We start from the raw sequence: 24,697 nt of genomic DNA on the forward strand, positions 1-24,697 counted from the left end.
CTAGTAGAGACATCTAAAGCTTTAATCACAATATAGCCTCACATAAGGTTAAGTGCCTTAAGTCTTAAGTATTTTTATGAACTCAAACTGATACATATCTCACTATGATGCTTTAGCCACCATGTTTCATAGTCCTGTGGATTAAGATTCAGTGTCTAAACTGAAAACACAATCTGGCTTTCATCTGACAATAACATGTTGCAATATGTTTGTCATGCGCTGCCCATCCAGCCAATGTCTTTTATTTTTGATTTTTGCAGGTCTTCTTGCTGATAGATTGGCATCACGTAGGCATCTTCTAATTGTTGCAACACTCACTGATAATTAGAGATCATTGTTGATCATTCTGGAGCTTACCATTGGTTGAATCCTTGTTGGCAACTCGTTGATTTGCTTGATTAGTAGACTTCTGTTTTCTTCTTAGTTTAATTTTCCATTTTAAAACATTGGGAAACTTTTTAGTCAGGCAGCCTGTAATTTTCTATAATTCTATGTGTTTTCCCATCTGCAATCAATTATTTCACCAAATGTTTTTTTTTTAACAAAGAAGCTATTTCACCCAGACTGTCACAATCCTCTACATTTGCTGCTCTTGTCCTTAAATAAACTTTTGAATGCATTTTATACGGAATAAATGACTCCACAGATTGAATCCCAGTGTATTATTTGGGACATTTCAGTTAATAATTCTACACCTACAGATAAGATTTTTTTCAACACATTAGAATGTAATTCCTACCAAAAATCAGAGATGAAGATGTTGGGCTTAAAGAAAGTTGTGGATATGAGCATATGAGAACATGGGCAGTTACCCAGGGTGATATTAAAAAGGGGCAACAGCCAGAAAATAAAATCAAATTCATGTTAGTTGTGGACTGAGCAAGTTTTCTATTGCTTTTATGGATGTACAGAGAAGTAGAGATACCCTGCTTGCTACTGAGAACAAGGAAGCTAGATTTTGTGCGTTACTCCCCCCTCCAGAGCGATTCATGCATGAACCAATGCTGGCTGAACTGGTATGATTTTGAACACAACTGTAAGTGTAGCTAACCAAAGGACTTAAGATTTACGTGGAAAAAGTGACATCTGTACCATCTATTTATAAAATTACACACTGCATAAAGTGAAAAATTACTACAAGCCACACATTTTAGTCTTAACAAGTAAAACTTTATTGGAATGATACATTTTGCAAAATATTACTTTGTTTATATTTTTTTAAACATACTCATTGTGTTCTAAGGGTATCTCTCAAGTTCTCCAGAGGGTAAGATAGTTAAGACTGTCAAAGGCAAAGATATACAGTATTGTTTCCCAAAAAGGTACAATAGACTACACAAGCACTGTACCCAGGTCATGAGGAAAAAAAGGTTGATGTTTTGTTTTTGCTTTTTTTCCATGTTTTTCTGAAAATACAATTAGAAAATATGAACGCAAAACAGCTCAGATGTAAAAAGTGTTATGCTTGAATAAAGTGTGTGGAAATAGAAGGCAAACAGGAGACAAAATTAATGTAGCACAGATCAGTCGATAGTGTCTAGCTGGTAAAAAAGAATGAGACAGCTGACAAAGTTTGTGTGAGAAAAAGTGTAACAAAAAGAAGTTTAATGTCTTTAGTGTCTGGAGTGGATCACGTCGATTCGTCTTCTATATCTCAAACTCTGATTTAGCTGTTTGTCAGAAAAAGGATGAAAAACTATTACACGTGCTTTCTTTAAAATACAAAGGTATACAGAGTAAGCACAAATTATTGAAACTGATTAGAAAATGCGTGGCAAGTGCTTCATTATTCAGACAAATCATGTCAATGATACGCGGCATAATTTAGTGTAATGTCCAAGAAATAAACAAACAAACAAAAAAAGATTATACAGACTGTTAGCTCCAAAAACAATGATTTTTCGTAGAGATGTCTCAGGTCCAGAGGTCTTTCCATTATTCTGCTGTACAACATGCAAGAAAACCAAGCTCACCAAAGAAACACGTTATAAAAAAAAATAAAATAAAATACACATCAGGTTTTCAAACAGCACTGAAACATCTCCTTACCAAGACATTCAAAAGGTATCCTGTGGTTGATCTCACTTACATTAAGACACTGCCAAACAATTACTCTTGCCTACTGAAATCATGTCGTCACAAACATTCTAAAAATGTCATGTTACAAGACTCTGACAAATAGATTGATGTAAATCAAACAATTCACAGAAGCTTCTGCAGTGAGATGGACAAAGTCTAGCACCTCGGGCCAATGAGGGGCAGGTTGGTGAGAGCCTACATCCTTCAAAACAAAACAATGGGTTCAGTCAACAAACCAGCACTAAGATTTGGTCTGTGATTGTCTTGCATCCACAGAAATAAACTTGGCAAAAAGGGGACAACTCCAGATCGGCTTCCTTAGTCGAATTTGAAACAAAGGAAGCTGGTAACCAAACAATGACCTCAAAACAAGCCCCCCAAATTTGGCTGGGCAGTAAAACCATGCGACAGTGTTCAAGGAAGAAAGGGGAGAAAAAAAAAAGAAGTAAAAGCAAAAATATCAACATCAGCGACAGTAATCTGCAAATGTCCGCCCTACGAGTGAAAGCTGAGCAAGGCCCAGTAAGGCTGACGCATTTCACTGGGTCTTCTTCCATGTTCAATGAATCATTACACGTCATTTTAATATTAAACATCTCATCCATAATCTCAGATACCTTAGCTCAGATAAATCCTCTAGTTTTCTCTCTTTGAAAGTGATATTGTACAAAAATGCCATGCACGCCGTGTTAAAAAGTTTTGCTACTGTTTTTGCGTATTTATATCCACCATCAGTTACATGTAGACAACCGTAATCTACAGTTGACAAAATTATATCTCGGTTGTACAGCTAACAGACGATGTCGAAAAGATGGATTTTCCTATGTTTGGTTATGAAATATGAAAATGAATCAAACGAATAATCATCAGGAGTGTGACCACAACGTTAGCAGCTGCTAAACCACGGCTTATTAACCCACCCTAGAGCACTAAGTAACACACAAGCACAGAGATTGACATAAAAAGGACAAAATGATCACCAATAGTAGTTGTAAAATGCTCTAATAAATTCATCTAAGAGAAAGACAGACTTAAATGCAGACCTCACGTTTACTTCTCTCAGGTCCCCAAAAGGATTAAGACCTAGATGAAGTTTACTGTGATAAATAATTTTCACTCTGATCGAACGGGTCCCAACTGCTTCGAATGCAAGCAGTTAAGTGCATCACCCACCCATTAATCATGCCACATTGAGCAGACAAAGGCAGGTGCAGACAGGTTTCAAGCTTTCAATCAAATGGCCACGAGGGTCGACATAGCCACAGCCAAAACTCTGCACCGACTAGACACAGTTGTTCCAACCAGTTGGCATTATGATAGGCACATCTGTTGGACTTGGTATTGCTTGGACAGATTCAGGTTGGAGAGATGGAGGAAAACAGGCTGACAGGATACAACAATCACTCTACAGTTGTTAAAAGCTTGTAGAGTGGGCCCATTCAAAAAGGAGCCGAACAAACTCAGTACCGTCACAGAAAAAAAAAAAAAAAAATCAGTGCCTCCGCCTTTAAAAAGACTGCGAATGTGTCATTATGCCTCCAGAAAGATACAATTGTAGCTGAACTATGCTTGTCCTTGTCCAGGCCCGGTCACAAACACAGGAGGGAGAAATAAATGAATAGCAAAGAGACAATCAGAAAAGGCAACACTGCTGGTTCTGTAGAGCTGTCTTCACTTTGCCTGTCTTACCAATTTGGGGGGGAGAGTAGGGAAGCTGGGGTAGAGGATGATTTTACATTGTTTTCCTCATTACAAATGAGCAAGTTGTCAGTCCAACCTAGTGTTTCCTGTATTCGGATCCCCGTACACGTTCTAAATCTCTGTCCCTCACTCTGCTACTCGTGGTTGGAGTCTAAAACTCTGCAAACTCCTTTGCACACTTCTCTGTGATGGAAACTCGGATTTCCTCTTCTTCGTAGTCATCAAAGTTGCTCGTATCACCAGGACCTTTGCACTTTGGGATAAAAGGAGCTTCCACCTGCAAACAGACAAGGTGGCAAATATAATGGCATAGTGAGTCATACAAGAAATCAACCCCCCCCTTACAAATGGATCAAACTGGATAATTAATCACAGGTTACATTCACAAATTTCAGTGAGATGTACTGGGATTTATGTGACAGCCAATCACAAGTGAATGTCCAGTGATTAAGCAGAAGGAAAAGGACATTGTATTAGAAAGGATTTACAAATAAAAATCTAAAAATTGTGGCCTGCATTTATACTCGGCTCAAAATAAACACTTTCTAGCAGCTGCAAGTGTTTCTCTACTAGCTGTGCACATAGAAACTGAATTTTCTACCAGATTTTTTTTTTTTTTTACATAAAGTTCAAGCTCAGGGTGAATGGGAGGGGGGGGATCTGTGAGCATTTTTTTTCCAAATCATGTCACAAATTCTTAACTGGAGTTTTTAAAAAGTTTGTATAAACATATATAAACACATGAAAGATAACAAGGATTAGATCTGGACTTTAACAAGCCCATCTTAATGCCTTGATCTAAACCATTGTAGCTCTGGCTGTGTTTATGCAAGGGCTGGGCGATACAACTTCAAGATAAAATCTGATTTTTTTCATACCAAATCCCATTTTAATCATTTCTTTCCTTCTCTTGCCTTTTCTTAAAGAAAATGACAAATTATTCAAATAACAGCGAGTTTTTCAAAATATTTTCTGTCATCCCTTCCGAAGTTTGACCTGAATTCAAAGTCTAGCAAAATACAAGCTGCAAAACAAGATGGCAGGCCCTGGGGAAGCTGACATCACGCTAAACTATGGAAACACCAAGGAGTGAATCGGTGAAAAAAAAAAAAATCATGATTTTCCAAGAATGTAATTTTTAGAAGCAGCTAATTTAATAGATAAAAATTTATTTATGGATAAAATTGATTTATCACTCAGTGTCTCCAACTCCTTTCCTGCTTGAAAAAAAAAGTTTTTTCCAAAATTCTTGGGGATCCAATTCAATTTAAATAAGATTTAATGTTTTTTCTGCTCAGCCGTGGTTTTAATCTTTAACTCTGCCATGTAACCGTTTAATGCCCAGTCTCTTTCTTATGGTGGAGACATGACCTCTGACCTTAACTGAGGTGAATGAGACTGTGGATGTTGTTGGGGTCTTTTATGACCTCTCGGGTGAGTCATAGCTGCGCTCCTGGGGTAATTTTGGTCGCTCAAATATGGGAGGCTTCCCCACTGATCCATGTTTTCAATCACTTTTTCACACAGGAACATGTGGGTTTGGATTTTTATCTCCCTTAGTAATAAACACCTTAATTGTAAAACTACACTTTGTGTTTACTTGTGTTGTCTGCAATTAATATTTCAATTGGTTTGAGGTTCTGAAACACCTACATGTGACAACTGCCTTCAATATCTACAATAACTCTTTGAAGAGTTTAATTAATGTGAGGTATAACAGCATTTAATTTTCCTTTGGGATCAATAAAGTATTTGAATTCCAACAGATGTATCTGCAAAAAACAGGTGACTTCTAAAAGCAATCATTTACAATGGATTTTATTTAGTGGGATTAGAAAAGAGGGGGCTGAATACGTATGTTTCTTTGCACAAAGTTTATTTAAAACTTTGTTTTTTTTCTCATATTACTCCTTTAATTGGTACTTATTGTGCAAGAGTGGTAATAATAAATTCTCTGATATTATTAATTGTAATTTCTTCATGGTTTAATAATTTGCAATTCACAAAGATCCTGTTAGAAGCACAGCCAGAGCTATTTCCACTTATCAAAGTTTAATTTAAACTCCATCTTGTTTTGTTCGAAGGCTTTTCTCTGCCTTTGTAACACAACACCCTCTCTACACAATACGAGAATAAAAAACGCCAGCCCCACCTTTCTCTGGTAGATGGCAATCCAATCTGTGGTAGCAAACCACTTGTGACCCTTGATATCATTGACTCCATTCCTGAGGTTGCCGAAGCGTTTGGTCAGGTCCACCTGCAGCAAATTTCTCAACAGATCCTTCAGGTCTGAGCTGAAGTGGGACGGGAAACGAACCTGCAAACAGCAAACGCAGCATTCATGAACCGTTAGCGTGAGCAGTTTTGTTTTGTAATATGTAAATACAATAATAATTTTTCCAAATGTTTATTTACATGACAGTGATAGATTTTACTTAAAGAAATGTCAGGTAAGCCGAAGGTCCTAAAAACAAGTTCTGTCTGCAAGTTACCACTGAAATAAGCAAAAGTTTTCACTTCCAAAAAATAAGTGAGGACATGAACCACAGTAGAGAAAATAAATTTACAGGAATTTACATAAAACTGCTGAGACTAAAATGGAAGAGTAATTCAGCAAAAATTTAATTTTTGGAAATTTCATACAATTTCAGTGATTTTTCCCCCCACATTTTTCCTGATGAAAAAAAAGTGAACTGATTTCAGGAAGTGATTATTGAACAAGATTTGACAAAATTATCCAGCTAAAATCGGCAACACCTGGGTTTTGTAACAAAGAAAAGGCCTAAATTAAATATAAAACAACTGAGTCTGCTTTAGACCTCCCAACACAACATGTAAAATTTATTTCATGAGGAATAATACAATTGCAGCTGACTTAACACTGTCACTTAAACCAGTGGGAATTTTGACAGCAATGGGAAATAAATTTTCACTGTCAAAAACAAGATAGTGTGATTAATGTGACTTTCCCTGAACTCACCTTCCCCGATACAATCTTTTCATAAATCTGAATGGGCTGGTCCGCGAAGAAGGGAGGATAACCAGCAGCCATCTCATATATCAGAACCCCCAGAGCCCACCAGTCCACCGCCTTATTGTAACCCTGAAAACAGAAAAATACAGAACATATTTAACAAAACCCAATATGACGGAGGAACATGCTACTGAATTTCCTGCAGGACTATGAGCTGCTTCAAATGCACTGAGCTCAACACTTACTTTACTGAGGATGATCTCTGGCGCCAGATACTCTGGAGTCCCACAAAGCGTCCAGGTACGGCCTTTCACTCTTTTTGCAAATCCGAAATCTGTTACCTAAAGAGAGTAGCAGAGAAGGCAGGTCAAAATCTCTGACCACATGCTTTATACAGACAAAATAGAAATTGGTATCGATTGGACGGGGGGCTTAAAAGTAATTGTGAAAATCTCTATGTACCTGTATGTAGCCTTGCTGATCAATCAGGAGGTTCTCTGGCTTCAGATCTCGGTAGATGAGATCCAGGGAGTGAAGGTATTCAAAGGTCAGTACAATCTGGGCTGCGTAGAAGCGGGCATGTGGTTCACTGCAACACATACAAGCCTCAATATTTACAGTCAAACACAAAGTGGATAAACGACGTGGCCTGAGTCAATTCAAAAAGTGAACTTACCTAAATCTACCAATCCTCCTTAAATGTGAGAACATTTCCCCCCCAGGCACATACTCCATCACCATATACAGATTACTGTTATCCTACAGCGAGACAGCAAAAGTGTTACACCGGAGGGTGCAGAAAACGATGCGTACACACTTTAACAAATGCACAGGTAAACATTTCAAGGCGCACCTTAAACGAGTGTTCCAGTCGCACCAGGAAGGGGAAATTGACAGCTTGCAGGATGCGTTTCTCGTTCAGTGTGTGTTCTATCTGCTTCAGTTTCACTACCTGGGAAACAAATCATGGAAGAAGGCTTAATCACACATCCTGTTTCGGCTTGAAATTAAAAAAGGTGCTTCTCAAATCAGTCTTTTAAAACAGACATTTACAAGTTGCTGTATATTAGTGCCATCAACCAAGCTATTTTCTGACTTGGAGGTCGTGCATCAAGCTTAAACTACCTTTTGTTTGTCAAGTATCTTCATAGCAAAATGCTGTCCCGTCTCTCTGTGTTTAACCAACATGACGCGCCCAAATGAGCCAGTGCCTAAGGTCTTCAAACGCTCAAAGTGATCCAACGCTGCAGTTTGCTGGAAGGGCAGAACAAAATAACAGTAAGAAAACTAAACTAGACACAGAAAACAAAGTCTATTAAAACTAATCCTTATTAAAATAAATGAACTGTGACATTGTGCAGCTAAGGCTTAGCTGCACAATGTCATGTGCAATGTGTAATTTCACAAATGTCCAGCAGAGGGTGTACTGGTCTTGTGAAATAAAAAAGCCAGCAAATAACCAATAGCTGGCCAACAGCAAAAGCCTAAGAAAAGCTTAAACCAGGATCAAACCATAATTAAAGAAAAAAAAAAACATATGAAAAAGAACATTTTCTGTGTAGCATATTTGTATTATCTTCACTATCGAAGAGAGAACAGCACAGACAGTAACAAGAAATGGACTGATCATTTCCTCACTAACCTGAGCTGGATTCTCCCATTTTTTCAGGAAATCTTCTTTGGCTTTGGCAAGAAACTCCTTCACTGCAACCAGAAACAAATACAGATTTGAACCAAAAAACGAACACAAAAAGAAAAAAAACAAAAGCAAAACAAGTACAGCAACAAAAATGAATCAAAGAATGCCCAGAGGTGGACACTTGTTTGTGTCAAAGAAACCTCAGTGCAGAAACTGAGGTGAAAACATAAGAACCCCCAAAATAAATGATATACAGAATCTAACTCAACCTGTGACTTAAAGTATTGCTCAGCAAACTAGGAGACTTAAATAAGCAGGAAAGCTTTGTGACTTTGTAAACAAATAAATACAAACAAGTCAAGCTGCAGACTATGAGCTGAATGTCGTGCAGAGAGGAAAACAGGAATTGGAAAGTGTAGTTAGGCCTGTCACCACAACAACTTTTGCTGGACAATAAATTGACCCAATTATTTTGATGAAAAGAAAATAGTTATTGACCATTTTCAAATAACATATTGCAATTAATATTGGCATGAGGTTTTTGAGAGCAAGTTCACGCTCTCAAAATCCAATCTTTTTTACTTTGTAAAAACCACTTACATTTTATTTTATCCAAAATAAAACAAAAACCAGAAACAATAAAAACAAAACAAAGCACCCATGTACAACCAAAACCATAAATTAAATGGATTGTGGTGTCTATAAACAAAAGTGACATAAAAAGAAGCACTGGATGGAAATTACCGAGCTCATTTTAATTCCCCATGCAATTAATTGATTAATTGCTTATTGTGACAGGCTTAACGGTAGTTCCTGCTTGGCTGGTTATTTACAGCTCCCCATGACCAGAGTAATTTTGTGTCCAAATACTGCCATGTGTAGCATAATGGCCCATTTTTCTGAGGACGTTGGCTTTTTGAGTAACACTAGTAAAAAAGAAAAACTTAAGCTAGACTCCTGAGATCACATTATTTTTGTGCTGATAAACATACCATAAACAACTAAATGAGGGTTAAACACGAGCAGCTTCAGCGGTACGACGACTCAATCCCTGCTTGAATTTGTAGATCGGTGGAAAGTAAACATTAAACATACAATTGTTAGCTTAAAGACATGTACAGCCGTGGACAGATTAATTACAACTTGGCACACGTCGTCATATGGAGAAGTTCAGTTTTGCCCCTTATCTTTATGGGGCTTCTCACAGCGTTCTGTGGGAACATGCAGATAACTAGCCCTTCCTCATTCCTCCCCACCATGTGAGCACTGGCCACAGTAACCGAGGGAATAGTGCTATTTCTACTGTCAGCCTTGGACAGACAACGACGGAACCTAGAAACAAAGAGCTGCTGTTAGATAAAGGACTACAAGCTGCTAAATTACTTGTGTGAAGTAAGACTAACAATTGCAATTCTTGCAATTTCAATTGTGTATTTAATTTAACAAATTTGAAAAAAAAACAATAGAAAAGAATATTTATACCATCATAAAACTACTTAATAGTCACAATCAACAGGAAAAACAGCAGAACGATAACTCTAGTTAAGCTTTTCATGATTATGTAAATTTTCTATCTAGCTAATCAATACCTAGCAGCTGCCTGGGGCACGTTAGATAAAGTCGACCAGTGGTCAATAAAGTGCAAGTGAATTGTAATTCATTTATCAGTTTAGGGCTATAAATGTTGACACAAATGATAATCTTGCATTGTGTTTGAATGAGAAAACTTAAATTGCAACCAAACTCCTCCTGAATTGGAAATGAAAGCCTCACGGCAACCAAACACCAAACCTCCATCTTTGCTTAGATGGTCCAATTTCCTGCAAACCCTCTAAAGACTTTCAGCTCCAACAATAGGATGGGAGAAAGCCAGCAAAAATGGCAAAGACTAAAGTTCACGTAAACATGTCAGGAGCGCCGCAGCTCCCACAGAGAGCAAATGAAAGCGGAGCCGGTCGCCAGGGAGAAAACATTTTCCGAGAAAGTTGCTCTACTTCCACTTCCAAGGAGAAAGAGCCAAAAATGGAGCAATTACTGCACTATGCTGGAGTATGCGGAAGAAAAACAAGGATGTAGTGGCTGGAGGATCGGTAGCTGTCCTGAAGGATGCTGGGCTTCATCTAGTCAGCTTTTCTGTAGATGTCAGAACTACTTTGGCGCTACAAGTGAACAAGAAAAAAAACGCTTCCCGCTGTACCCTGAAACTCCTTACCATCTGGGAGGACTATGGGTACCTCTGGTGCTGCAGCCTCTGCTGAGCGCGACCCAGATTCGCTTGAGCGCGAGGATGACTCCCTCTTGCTTGCATGCCTTCTGGAGCTCTTCCTGTCACACATTAGCCTTGCAAAGTCTCCCCTGTACTTCTTCCTTTGCCTCTTCCTCACAGCTAGTGACTCATGACCTGTCCTCCCCCTCGGAGAGCTATCTGACTAGATCAGCAACCAAAACCTTGACGAAAACCAGTCGGGTGTCCTTGCCAAGCGGACAAGTGTTCAGGCTTTTCAAAGACTGTCTCTTTGCCAGAGACCGGGTTTAAAAAAGTAGCATCCACCTCCACTGAGCAGCAGCGCTCGTGTTAACACTCATTCAGATCAATTGGACCCTTGCTTGGTTTGTATCAATATTTATTCTGTACAGAAAGTGCTCTCTGCTATTCCCTCTCATGTTAAAACACACATGCACACACACACACAGAGGCTATATATTGATCTAAACAGGGGCATAATCACCAGGGGGAGGGGCATAAAACACTAGCTGGTATATTAAACCGGCCCCGAGATGAAGTCCTATGGAAAACTAGGCCCAAGTAGAGGCCCCAGAGATGCAGCAGACACCAATAGATGCAGTCAAACTTTCCCTAATTAGCAGACCCAATCAGATTTCACATCTTTGATGACAAACCTTTAGAGAGGATCTGGGTGCTTTTCAAGAAACATAAAAAAAAAAGTGGCACTCTCAGGAGAGAAGCAAAACAGGAAACGGTCTGCCACACAAACTTTTTCTCTAAGCCCAAATGTACCAGAGCCTACATAGTGCCAGTGCTGAATTGATCCTCCAAAAATCAATCCGACATTTCTCCCCTGGGCCTCACTGGCCCACTCTGACGCAGAAGCAGAAGGGTTATATTAGGGCAGGCCGACTGACATTTACACCATAAAAGTGTGGAAAATCAGGTCTTAGTCGACAGGCAGTCTTGGTCAGATGGAAATAAGGACAATGTGGCGCAGAATAAAATGGTTAAGGCGGCAAACAGAGTGCTATTTAGGCTAGAAATGTGTTTGCCTGTCTGCAAAGTTGAAAAATCAATTTCTGACATCAGCTGCATATAGCCAGGGGGCCCTTACTCAAAAACTCACCAATGGAAAGTTGTTTTATAATCTAATGTCCTGAAACACAGTGGCCAGAAAAATTACTAACAGATCAGAAACACAGTAACTCATGAATTTCTCACTGGTATTCTACTAGTTTCATCTTATTTTAACTTAAATTCAGCCATGTGAGGACAGCCAGAGAGTCTCAGTTCATAAAAATATTTTTAAAGAATCAATGTTAAGAAATAACCTCACTTTTGCCACAAACACAGCTAAACCTATGTATGACCAGGAAACATGCACATCAATAAGCCATGGCTCTACTTATTGAAAAAAGCACTGAAGTTGACAATGTATTTTTAATAATACTTTTGTCAAATGAGTGTAACAGACAATTTTGCATTATAATTTATTTGTCAAAGAAGTACAGTTGCTAGGGTAGGTTGCTACAGTTATTGACCAACTTCTGGTTAGCTTTTGCTAGATTCTGTCTTCAAACAACACAAGATTTTTAATTTCTTGAATTAACAGAGCTCACCCAGAAAAATGCAGCATATATAACATCTTCTTTTACTTTTTTTATTAGCTAGAGCCAAGCTAATAAAGAGGGAGATGATGCTGGTCATTTCCCCCAATGGACCGGTCAGTCGTCATACCAGCCATACGTCAATTTGTACCCGCAGGCGTAGAGCCAAAATGGGGCATTGCTAACTTTTAAAACAGATTATGTTAGATTATGCTGTTGGTATATTCAGTCTTTTGCTGATACCAGGTTTTTGTTACTATTCAGCTTTGTGGTCACTACACTGCTCCACAGATTGGATGAGGACGTAACATCCTTTGGCTTCTCCTTTTTGCCTGCCGCAAAAGTAGAAATACACTCAAGCACCACATTTGCCTTCGTCTTTTCAACTAAAGACACCGTTGTCGTGCTAAAGTAGTTTCAGAGGGTGATTTCACACGTGATAGTCCAGTAGGCTTTTGGGGACCAAAATTGCAGCACTTGTTATATTTTCACCTGGTGAGGTTCACTTTCATGCTGCACTGTGTCAAAAGAACCAAACCCCTTGGAAAACCTGTTTAGCTCTGACGAAGACGTGGAGTGGCGTCCGATTTTAGCAGTTGTAGGCTTAAATCAAACTGTAGGTGGTGTGAATGCACTCCGAGTCCCAGAACCAGCTATAATATTGACATATCACATACTGCTCATTTTGACAACCTTAAATACAAGTCAACTTGAAGTTAAAGAGGAATATTATTCTCCATTTGTCCATTTTAAATAAAAAGTCAAGTAGAAACACAGTTTTCCATTGAAGTTTCATTCATGACTAATCTGAGACCAGATATTTCCCAGGTGGGTTGTTCCAACAAAACAAAAACCACATGGTCACACATAAGCATGATCTACTAATACATTTCTGGTTACTAATTTGATCAGTTTGGGGGTGTGGGTAAGATGAAGCTAAAGTTACCACATGATTTGTAAAGACCAACATTCCTGCTTTTTAGGAAACTGGACAATCTATTAATCTCATATCAACATTTAGATAAATAAATCACAAATTTTTCAGACTCTATGCCCCAATAACTCGTCAATGTTGCTTTAAACAAGTGATGTTGGTGAATGGTTCCCAACAGCTGATATTTGATCCGCAACATTTTAAGAAAAGAACATTTTGAGTTGTTAACGGCATTTCCTCATAGTAAACAACATGTTAAGTCAAAAATCAAGATTATGGAATCAAATCAGTGTTTATGTAATCCATGTGACGGGTAATATCAAAACGAAGAATGTGAAAATCAGTGACAGTGCGCTCATGTTATTCCACTGCAAAACTGAAACTTTATTAATGTAAAAATGTGAGCCGTTCCTTCCTCTGGCCCATCTCAAACTTACTGCGATAGCACCAGAAAGCCCCTTTAGGAGAACAGAGTAGAAGTGAAAGTGAATATCTAATTCACATATTTCTTGTTATTGTGCTGCATTGCTGATTAATTTGCTAGCTCCATTTTCCTACAAATAAAACAGAAAAGTGAGTCTTGATAAAGATTCTTTTGCTGAGCTTTAAATATAGAAGTTGAACAACTGCAATGACTACAGTTAACCACATCACAAACCTCTGTCCACAAACAACATCCCCACTAGTTACACCTTGAAAAAAGATACAATATTCAGATTGTAGTGTCAGGCGCAATTATTTAACATTAGTATTACACACACAAAAAAAGAAAAACAAACAATGGACCGTGGTAAAAACAGTCAGAATTTTATCTTAGCCATTTGCTGGCTTTCCTTTTTAGCCTGAAACCTGCGTGAGTTTGACAAAAAAACATTGGTGAAAGGAATCCTTAATTCACAGCAACTTCTAAATAAGTGCGTAAATACAGATGCACATTGCCTTAAACTGTTTCGTTTTAACATGCCAATGTTGTCGAGTCAAACTGTCAAAATCAGTTCTCATTGTCGCAGCTACGTGACGAAAACCACATCATTTTGTTCTCAGCCACATGTTAAACACCCGTTCTTGTCACAACCCCTCTATGAGAAACTGTTGATTGGTTTGAATTTCGTGCGTGTGTTTATTAATGTGCAAAACAGCCTCAACCACTCAACTTCCAGAAGCCGGTGTTCCAGCTTGAGAGGAGGATGGATCATTTTGAGGAGCCGACGCTGTGAACAAGTACGTAGTGAAACATTAACTCCCCCCGGTCGATTCTGGTCCAATTTAACGGAAGAAAGTTTTACCAATTCCTTCTCTTCTTATGTTCTGATATCATGGAAAATAAAACAAGATTTTCCAGTTCGTCAATCATTATTTCCTCCTCCTCTGAACTTGTGAACTCATAATAGTTGATCCTCTGTGCCATAAAAGCTGTGTTTACTTCACTGTTGTAAACTATATGTATGGTCAAACACCATGACCTGCAGTGAGAAGGTTATACAGGAGCTCGGCTCAGTGGGTCTTATCGACCGTGAAGGATCTGTGCAAAAACGAACATCTGAAACATCTGTGACTGGGTCCTGACAGCTTGACTTCAGCACGACCATGTTGGACCTTAAGTCTGCACTCCAGTTTATCTTGGATGCTAGAAAACTGTGGTCCTGTGTCTGACAGTGAGAGACAGGCAGTTTATTTAACAATGCCTCTTCTAGCAAAAAGACGCAAAACGTTTGCGCTTGTCCAACTTCGAAATGGTCTAGAGCTAAAATTTTGTAGAAAATACAAAGTCACAGCTGGCTGAAAGATTCCTAAACATTCCCCCTGTTGAGAAGATCGATTAATAAGGCTTTATGAATATTTCCAGTGAGGGAAAGAAAAAAGTATACTCATTATAAGAAACTTAAAGAACCACCACCCATCACTTGTATTAAAAGGTAACACCATCTTAAAATTAACCAGCTAAATGTAGGCTTTACCTGAGCAACTAGCCCAACTACCATCATCTAATATCAGCATTTTATAATCTCAGCTAGGTATTCATAATAGATGGCTCCCCAATAAGCCAGCTGTTGGATTTAGTCTTTAGGTACTGAAGAGCCTAAAGATCTTAATGAGTGTTTAAAGCATTTCAAAAAAGTGAGGAGAATTTGATGATCTTTCCGTCACAAGGATTAAAAATATATGCATCACATGTATTTTATTGCCCAACCTTAGTTCAAGTGTTCCTTTGAAAAGAGGCAGAAGACCAAAAAGGCAGAAAAATCTATATCACAATCAATAATAAAAAGTTTTATGGAACATTATTACAACCACAATAGCCAATATTTTATGCTATTTCAGCAGCACTATGAATAATTGCTGCTTTTCTGTATTAAATAATCTCACACTGACCCACGTGTAATCATTTGTCAGAGGAAGCTCCATGTGTATCACTATGATAAATGTATTAATAGGCACAAGTGTAAAATTACTGACCTCTGCACTGTCTCATCTCTGCCACCTAGAGCTCGGAAAGTAAGAATCAGAATAAACTAGTATCTCTATTGATGCGGGTTGGCTACAGGCAGAGCAAAACAGGTCACTCGCAGTAGCATGCAACTGAATCTGACAAACACCACAGAAGGTTTTCTGGAATATCTCCACAGTTTTACTTTGCATGTTCCTGGATTAACTAAATAGGAGTGCAGTAATTAGCTTCACAAGACACTGAGTGCTTTACAGGCTCCAGAAAGCATATAGAAAATAGATGGATGTAGCATGTTTTAGCTGTAGGTCAGCGCCAGAAGTTGCCATGTCTGCTCTGCAAGATGCCCGAAGCAGCTGATTGGCATATCAACGGCATAGTCTGCTGCTAATCAGCGTAGGCTTATAACAAAGCCCCTTTATGTAGAGACAGGAAGTGATGAGAGTGATCCAAACACGTACCTGGCTGCTACACAAACCAGCTGTGTGCAGAGAGGAGGAAGGACGTGAACAATGCAGATATTTATAGAAAGAAAGTTGCACTTTGACAGAGCACCAAAGTACTGGATGATAAAACTCTGAAAACGCGATTTAATGTATGACATAACTTAAACCAATGCTGTTCAAGGTACGTATCACATAGTTTTAACTTGTCCTGATGTTACTAGAGGGTGGAAGTACAACTACATCTTAATAGCAGTCATAAATTATGAAGTACGAAGACCCAGAAATGAAAAATATGTAGTTAGAAAACATAAATTTCACACTGCTTTCCAAAGTATGCACAAACTTGTAGAAACTTGTCATAAATAATAAATCAAGAACAACTAATGTTTCCCAGAAAGAAAGGTCACTCCAAAGCCACTAAACACCTAACACTCCATTTAATGGATTTAGTAGCAAATCTTATTAAGAGAAAAAAAATACACAGAGGTTATGTTTCAGACAACTACATTTCTGTTGTGACTGGCTACATAAGTGGGACACGGCATGAAAAACAGCTCCACCCATAACCCCGTGCTCTGTCAAGTTCCAGAAAGGCAACTCACTGGAGTGGCAGGCCTCTAGCTCCTCCTGTGGTCGGTGATGTGTGCCTTCTCCACCGCTCACGTCCCCCAGACACGGTCCGCCTCGGTGAAACAACCTTCCTGCCAGCTTGTGAATAACAGACATCCTGCAAGGCCACAGAAGGCGCACAAACAGCCTCGAGACTAGCTTTCGAGACTCTGCAGTATGCCCGGACCTTTTTACAAAGCGGGAAGTCCACAACAACGTAAAACCAGGTACAAACTTTCAATTAGCCTGTGTGTAGTCTACAGAACAGGAGAGGAGACGGCCGACTGTGCGAAGCCGGGGCTGGACCTTCCTCGCTCCTTCACTTCCTGCTGCAGCTCACAGTTTTGTCCGCCCTGCTTCTTCCTGTGGGCCAGAAATTAGCCCTTTATACCAGCGCAGCAGCTCACTACTTCTGTTCCCCAATCCGCAATGTCCTATGGCGACAGAGGCCGCGCACCTGAAGCAACCTTCGACGCGCACGTTCCTTTTTCTGCAGGAACCAAAATGTCCTGCCATGTTGTGCCTAATCTCTGGCTGCTCAGTGGGAAAAAAAAAAAGACACCTCTGCATGTGGGGCTCTAAAATCCCTGGTCTGCACCTGTCTCTGGAGATCAGGGTGGACCAACAAGCGAACAGGCTGATAAGAATGCAAAGCATGATACATGGACCTGAATATAGCACTTCCTCTGTACCTAAAAAAAAATTCTAAAGCATAAAAATGTACTTTTTAAATCAACTGTGGGTTACTGTTATGGAGGCTGGGGTTCACACTTACTCTCTATCAGTAACAAGGAGCTGATGATTATTTCACAGCTCCACGTTTAGACTTTGCACACTTGGACATTATTTATGGCGTAATAAGTAAATACACAAAGCAGTACCATCCTGAGTATTCTGTATGGCTGGTGAGACTGATTGAAAAAAAAGAAAGCAAAGAAACTGTCAGAAAACTTTGAAACAAAGTAAATATTTTGGATCACTCAGTTGTTAGAAACTCGTCTGGATGTATTTGCAGTTTTTTGATAACTTGTAGTCTATTGTGGTAAAACTTTGCATCAGTTATACGTATGAGCAAAAGTTGCAGAGAGCAACAGCATGAAACAATTTCCCTACATCAGAAACAATGTGTGCTCACAAAAACTTTGCGACACATACAAGTGCCTTTGTTGGAGTCGTTGCTCATCACATGGTGTTCAAGAGACTCTTCAGCTCCCAAGTTTCTGCCTGGAGAAGATCACTCTGGTGCATCATATGACTCCACCCTGGTATCTTTATTTCTTTTGCTGATAAAAAACAATCCCAACCCTTTATTTTCTTCGAGATGCAACTCATTAAATGCAAACTAAACAACTGTATCTCCATTACTGTTTTTATAGCTTTACAATCTGTGAATACCAAGAATGTTTTCCGACATGCAAAACAGTAAAGTTGGAAAAAAAACAACAGAAACCACAAGAAAACCTATGACTGTTTTAAATGATCTTGCTGTCGTAACCACTGGTACCTCTGAATTTAACCCGGGGCTTAGGATCACGAGCTTTCCCACAGGATGAGACTGTGTAGCAGTTTCTGCGCTCCAACAATTTGGCTCGACTTTTTGTGTGTGTAAGTGAATGGAAATTTCTCAAGCTTTTGAGGTCTAAAACGCTGCATTTCACGAAGGATGTTTGGCTCTTGAAACTCTGAAGAGGTGATAAATTGCTGCCACAGTGAGAACGTACTGCAGTAAATGGTTACACCCAAAACAATCTACACTTACATGAAGTTAGATATAGAGCTGCTGTGTGTGAGTGTGTTTTATTTATGAAACATACCTGTGCATACGTCATCAAATAAGCAAAAGTAACATTACCTTGGCCATCCCAGTGAAAAATTCAAAATGCGTATTATTATAAACAAAATTCTGTAATTTTGAGTAATTTTTTTTTGTCACGTTGCATTTCAATTATAGGGGCTGCTGTCAATATGGGGGTACTCACCACTTTCCATTTCATTGCCCTTCTTCGCAGTGGGCGTGTTGCCCATGATTGCAGCCTGATGGTGGGGTCTCTTGGCTCCGAATGACTTTTTCTTAGAAGTCGCCTAGTTAACGTGCTCCGCTAACGAAGTCGTAGGACTCAATGAAGTTGACAGCTGGCTACTAGCTGACAGCTATCATTATTAGAAACCCCAGGTGATAAAATTTTCCTCCAGCAGTTTTCCGTTGAATTGTGAGTTCGGGGAAAAAGTCCAGTTGAGAGAGAGCGTCTCCAAGTCTGCAGCTAAAACTAACTGCTGAGGTTAGCTAAGCTAGCGCGTTAGCTCGCGGAGATAGCCAGCGGATATCAGCTTACTGACGTTAGCATACAAATTTCCAACACAGCCCCGACGAATCCTGCGGGTGTCACACGGTTTCTTCTTTATTCCAGAAGCCACGTAATTTTCTCCAACATCCGGTCCCGATGCAAATCGTCGAAAGATGCTTTTTTGTTTTTAACTAGCAAGTTAACGTTAGCATTTCGGATCCTGGCCTTAATAAACCAGGTGCTGTCTCAGGCCTTGTCAGTTGATATTTAGGTGAGAGAATTTATATCCGGTTGACTCGTTTTTCCTGCAGTCGGATATTTAAATTGATATGGTTCCATTCGTCTCTTGATCAGTCGTGAGGTGCAACAAAATCCTGGGACCGACCACCTGATAGTCGATTCTTTAGATCAACAGACCTCTTCCATTAATCTTCAGACCGCAAGGGAAACTCCAGTCATCCATCCACCTGGTCCCGCCTCTTCTCGTATCTGATTGGCCTCGTACCGAAATACTTGCATGATATGTGTCACACAAGAACCTCCCATTGGTTGAGTAGAAAATATCCAAATATTGGATTGATGCGATTCGCCTGTTGAACGCTAGATCCCGCCTTCCACACTTGTTAGTAGCCAATACGCATGAACGTGTATTTTCTGGCTTTATATTATTAAATGTTGGAATTTATATTACTTATTTTAGCAAAGCAAGTACATTTTACAGTCTTCATCTCATTTATTGAACAACTTTTTTCAGTTACGCACACAGCTCACCTCCTTTACCCCGCCAATGTGACTGGGCGTGACGTTAACGTGGGCTATTTTTAGTAAAATGTGAGAATACAAAGAGAAACACAGCTGGCACTTCAGCTTAAATCGGTGGGAACTGGTAGCTGTAAATAAGATATTATGAATAAAATAACTTAATTTGTCTTCCAAATTACAATGAGAACCCCAGTCACGCAGAAAACTATAACAACCTTTCTTTATTTGTAACACAAAACTCCAATCAGAAAAGAAACAAACAAAACAGGAAATGATACAGTTCTTACAAAGCCTTTCTGAAAAAATTAAGTTAAGTAGAAGTTTAAGTGCAATTTCACACAAATATTATTAAATTACCAAACTTCTTCATACATATTGCTGTTTATGTCGAATACTTCAGTGCTGTAATGTCAAAACAGTTACAAATCCACTCTGCAACCAAAGAATGTGGCCAAGTCATAGGGCAGCATATAGTTAAATTTAGTTTAGCTGCATCATTTCATAGCCGTTTATTTTTAACACTTCAATGTAGCTTTCGATAATCACAAGAACGGCACCTTCAGAAGAACAATGATTCCATTAAGATGTTCATAATCTCATAGGAATAAACACCGGAAGTGAGGATTGAGGATGTTTCAGGAAAAACTGAAGCAGTAAGGCTGAGAGATCTGAATGTCATTTAACCCACACTAGAATGTCCATAGGCATCCTTTAAAAACAAGATAACTTGCCATCTGTCATCACCTTTTGGGTATCTCTATAAGCAATCCATAGAGTTATCTGGTAGTATGCCAACTGGTGGGACCTTGCCTGGCAGACAGGATGGGGGAAGCATGGAGTTTGATGTAGGATCCACGTTTTCACAGTCTTCCATTTTCTCGGCGCAGCCTTCCCAGTTTATGTGAAATCTTGTAACACGTGGGTTTGATGCTAGGATATTTCTCTGGAGCTGAAAAAAACAACAACAAAAAAAACCAAAACAGAATGAGTTACCATGTAGAACAGTAAGATTTATGGTATAATAAATAAATATGGTGAATGTTTGAAGGTATTTTAGACTGCCATTAACTACTGAGGTAAAGTTAAAACTGTAGGAAAAATAATACTGGAAACTTACAGTTGTTTCAGTCAAAGAAAAAACAGCTTGGTGGAAATTTGGATCTTACAACCTTTGACTTGAGACATTTTTAATATGAAATGAGGAAGTACATTAAGTAATCACTTTGCAGCTTTAACCCTTCTTTTTTGTGCCTCTAAGTGAACTCTTATTCCACATGTGAGATGACTGAAAAATGTGACACCTACAATCAAAATCCTTTCTCATTACGGCAAATCTCACAGCAACTTACGATCGAAGCGAATATCTGAATGAGTCACTGCTTGCAAAACGGCAGAAAATCTCTGCAAATTACATAATCAGGAATAGGCTAATTAGCTATTCACAGGACTTTGGTGGGCCATAAAAGCATGCTTGATGGTGTGAAAGTTTTTTTTTAATTTTTATATATTTTAAATTTGCAAGCACAAAAATGTAGGCAAACACAGACCATGTGTTTTGCTTTTAAATAAATATGTAGCTAATATTTATCTGTGGTATTTTTAAATAAGGTTTTCGGTCTGATAGAAAAACCTCAAACCCTGAAATGGCTTCAAATGGTTAAAGTTTCTTAGAATGGATCTATCAATATGTTCTACAGATTTCACCTATCAGATTTCCTCTGTTTTTGCATTATTGATTCAGTTGTTTTAGATTATCAAACAAATGTTAATATCAGACAAAAATAGCTTGAATGAAAACAAAATGCTGTTTTCAAATAGTGATAATAAGAGGAGAAAAGCTATCCAACCATCCTGATGCTTTTATACCACTGTAGTGTAATTTTGCCCCAGTCCTCTGAAGAATGTGTATAATTCAGTCCCATATGAGGGTTTTCAGGCATGAAGAGACTGTTTTAGGTCACACCATCCACAGCAACTCCACCATATTCAAATTTGGATTTCTAAGCTCCAATAGAACCAACCTTCAACTTATTTTTTTGAGATATCAAACTTGCTGGTGTTCTTTGACCCATTTCTATTGTTGCGTAACCCACACGAGCCTTAGTTTAAGGTCACAAAGTGGTGGCCCAGAAATTCTGGATTTTCTGGTAGAAACCAGAATTCCTGGTCTTTTAATTATAGCAAGTTAGCCAAGTCTTGAAATAGCAAAGCAGTTCCCAGCCATCACAATACATTCAACATGTTTGGCTCTTGGTATGATGTGTTTTTGTTCCGAAATGCTGTTATTTTTACACCAGCTGTGACAGGACGCACATCTTCCAGAAAGTTTAATCTTTGTCTTGTCAACCCACAGAATACTATATCTACACTCTAGGATAGTCTTATTTGGCAAATGTTATAGTTGCCTTTGTGAGGTTTGGTCAGCAGTGGTTTTTCAATCTGAAACTCTTCTTTGGTGCCATTTTGGCCCAATTTTCTTCTTATAACTGAATCATGAACACTGACCTTAAGGAAGGAAAGTAAAACCTGCAGTGCTTTAGATGTTTGATCTGTTCTTTTGTGACTTCAGAAACAAATCATCAATCCACTCTGGAACTAACTTTGGCAGATAGATAATAGCATCCCAATTTCTTAGAAATGTCTTTGTGACCCTTTCCAGAGGGAAAAGGTAAATGACATCGTTTCTCAACCGAGTGTCTTTGGATCTAGGCATGATGTGTTGCTTTTTAAGATCTTTTGAGTATTTTGGGATATCTGCAAATGATTTCTTGACACTATAGGTTTGTCAGAGAGAAAGCATCAGTCAGGATAGTGAAATTTAAATTTGGTTTATCACAGTTAATGCATAATTTACTAAAAGGGGACAGTGTTTTCCCTTTCATAAATGAAGGGAATTTGAAAACTACATTCTATTTTTCCTCATATAATTTAGCAAAATTCTCAGCATATATGAGGTTACACTTGCCATTTTATAAAATTGTGAATACGTCATCATTATTTATTTTACCATCCATTTCTTTCCTTTTATGTTTATCTAAAAACCAAAAATAGAATATTACTACCCAGTGACACGTAAAGTCAATATTTATTTTTTATTTTATGTGTATAAACTTTATTTTAAAACATTGAGACATTTATGTTAGCAAAAGCTATGTTACCACAAATAAACCAGTCTGACCTGTGTGTAGTCTGGCTTGATTGGAGGATTTTCACGAAGCTCTGGGTCTGTGTATTCGTTGTTCACATAGTAACCAATACGAATAAACTCCTGGCCACGATAAGTGCACGTAATTAGAACTACAGTTACACCAACAGCATCACTTTCAGGAATCAAACCAGTATTTGGGGCATCAGCCTGACAAAAGAAAAAACAGAAGCATTAAAACTTCAAATGGAGTATGTTTTACATAAGACAGGTAAACAGTAACCTTTCTAGTATTTTTTTTCTATTTTTACATTTTCTGAAAACAAACATACCTGAAAAACAAACATATGTCTCCCAGCAGGTACAGGCCCAACCAAAACAGAGTCCAGGATTTGGTCATACTCCTCACTTTCTGCTGAACCGACATAGATGATCTTCCATTCTAGGTCTAAAAAAATATACTATAGTTACACATTAAAAAGGAGTTAACTACAATGCATAAAAGTGAAGCAAGTTTAAGGTTGTCTCAATTGTTCAAATTTAATTATTCCAGCATTAGGAGTCCGAAAAATGATATCAACAGACTGATTGTGGGAGCGTGAGGCAGAATTTCCACCCACACATGGATTAGCCACCACAGATACCAGACCTCATGGAGATTCTTTGAGATGCTGAAGAACATTCAATTATGCCATCAGAAGACTTTCTGTATTCATTAGAGAATACAGAATATTGCTGTCACATCATTTAAAATCCCTGCAGCTTTTTCAGTGCTGCAGTCAACCTATTGGCAGTATCATTGATCAGATTCAGCTTAATCTTTTCATTGGTTGTTGATGACTTTCCAATTATCTGCAACATGTGGCTCTGGGGCTGCAAGTGGCTCTTTGGACCTTTCAGGATGGCTCTTATCTTTGGCTATAAATGTTATGGAGCTAAATTTACCAAATGTAGATATTTCCAGTTTGTAAATCAGCTAATTTTCCTCTTTAATTGCATTTCATAAATGTCACGTCATGTGTTGAAAAAAAAAATATTGAAATTGTCCATTAGTGTTTATTTTTACTTGCGTAGCAAAAACTGTCATTTTATATTCGTGCTACACTTTTAAACTGCAACAAATTGAACTTGCCGTCTCTTTTTTCTCCAAAAGTCAAATCGAGAAGGCTATATGTAAACAAAACTAATAATATGCGAATGTTTTCAGTGTCTATCCCGACGAATATTTAAGTCAAGCTGTATTAAAAGTATTTCTGGACAGCTCGCTCTGTTAACTTTAACCGAAGTAAACCGATAGCCGTTAGCCTCCACCGAGGAGTCTGTTTTTAGCGTCACACAAGCAGTTATATGAAGGTTTTTCTGCGATGGTACTCACCTTCAGGAAGGTCTTCCATACATTCAAAGGTGATTTCAAACTGAAAAGGGTTTCCAAAAGGACTCGGGTTGTCTAAGACGGCTACGTTCAACACTTGTACCTTTGCCATTGTTGCTGGGGCGCTAAACTCGGGGGCTAATAAAAACAAACGTCCAGTTTCCAAGAGGAGCTTTAACAGCGGCACTGCCACGCGAGTATTAGTAACAGATGTACCCGAGACACGGCTCCGTGTTTACCGGCTCAACCACACGAAAAATATTTAACTTCTCACAATGTCAACGTTAAACTAGGTAATGTGTCTTAGTATTTAACAATAAATTGCCGCCCTCCCGCCGCTTTGACTGTCCTACCCAGATGTCACCGCGAGTATGGCAAGCCGTAAGTACGTGGAAGACGTGCAGTGCGCTTGTTTCAAAACAGAGACGGACTGCTTTTACTGACCCCTAGTGGTAAAAACACACAATA

The 24,697-nt window shown here is 38.7% G+C and overlaps 2 protein-coding genes across 4 annotated transcripts; both read right to left on the minus strand.

The window, feature by feature from the left end:
* Positions 1 to 1,148: 1,148 nt before the first annotated feature.
* prkacaa (protein kinase, cAMP-dependent, catalytic, alpha, genome duplicate a) lies at positions 1,149 to 19,434 on the minus strand. 3 transcript variants are annotated; one of them, XM_028041869.1, is made up of 10 exons: positions 18,645 to 19,434; positions 8,397 to 8,458; positions 7,880 to 8,008; positions 7,608 to 7,706; positions 7,431 to 7,513; positions 7,217 to 7,343; positions 7,000 to 7,095; positions 6,761 to 6,883; positions 5,933 to 6,097; positions 1,149 to 4,057 (listed from the first exon to the last, which is right to left on the minus strand). In XM_028041869.1, the coding sequence occupies exons 1-10, from the start codon at positions 18,688 to 18,690 to the stop codon at positions 3,932 to 3,934; spliced, it is 1,056 nt and encodes a 351-aa protein (XP_027897670.1). In that variant the 5' UTR covers positions 18,691 to 19,434; the 3' UTR covers positions 1,149 to 3,931. The 3 variants fall into 3 exon arrangements, with proteins under 3 accessions (XP_027897670.1, XP_027897668.1, XP_027897669.1); XM_028041867.1 differs by lacking the exon at positions 18,645 to 19,434 and adding an exon at positions 16,659 to 17,019; XM_028041868.1 differs by lacking the exon at positions 18,645 to 19,434 and adding an exon at positions 10,606 to 10,888.
* A 481-nt stretch (positions 19,435 to 19,915) lies between these two features.
* On the minus strand, positions 19,916 to 24,621 carry asf1ba (anti-silencing function 1Ba histone chaperone). Its single transcript, XM_028041870.1, has 4 exons — positions 24,233 to 24,621; positions 23,190 to 23,305; positions 22,891 to 23,067; positions 19,916 to 20,661 (listed from the first exon to the last, which is right to left on the minus strand). The coding sequence occupies exons 1-4, from the start codon at positions 24,339 to 24,341 to the stop codon at positions 20,470 to 20,472; spliced, it is 594 nt and encodes a 197-aa protein (XP_027897671.1). The 5' UTR covers positions 24,342 to 24,621; the 3' UTR covers positions 19,916 to 20,469.
* Between the last annotated feature and the right edge of the window lie 76 nt (positions 24,622 to 24,697).

The sequence above is a fragment of the Xiphophorus couchianus genome, chromosome 16 (genome assembly GCF_001444195.1).
Source record: "Xiphophorus couchianus chromosome 16, X_couchianus-1.0, whole genome shotgun sequence".
NCBI lineage: Eukaryota > Metazoa > Chordata > Actinopteri > Cyprinodontiformes > Poeciliidae > Xiphophorus > Xiphophorus couchianus.

Coding starts and splice junctions, on each gene's coding strand:
- asf1ba (XM_028041870.1), bottom strand. CDS start 24,341: ATGGCAAAGGTACAAGTGTTGAACGTAGCCGTCTTAGACAACCCGAGT. Junction 23,306..24,232: donor TATGGAAGACCTTCCTGAAG/GTGAGTACCATC, acceptor ATATTTTTTTAG/ACCTAGAATGGAAGATCATC. Junction 23,068..23,189: donor GACATATGTTTGTTTTTCAG/GTATGTTTGTTT, acceptor TTCTTTTGTCAG/GCTGATGCCCCAAATACTGG.
- prkacaa (XM_028041867.1), bottom strand. CDS start 16,782: ATGTCTGTTATTCACAAGCTGGCAGGAAGGTTGTTTCACCGAGGCGGA. Junction 8,009..8,396: donor AATGGGAGAATCCAGCTCAG/GTTAGTGAGGAA, acceptor CTGCCCTTCCAG/CAAACTGCAGCGTTGGATCA. Junction 6,884..6,999: donor CAGAGATCATCCTCAGTAAA/GTAAGTGTTGAG, acceptor TTCTGTTTTCAG/GGTTACAATAAGGCGGTGGA.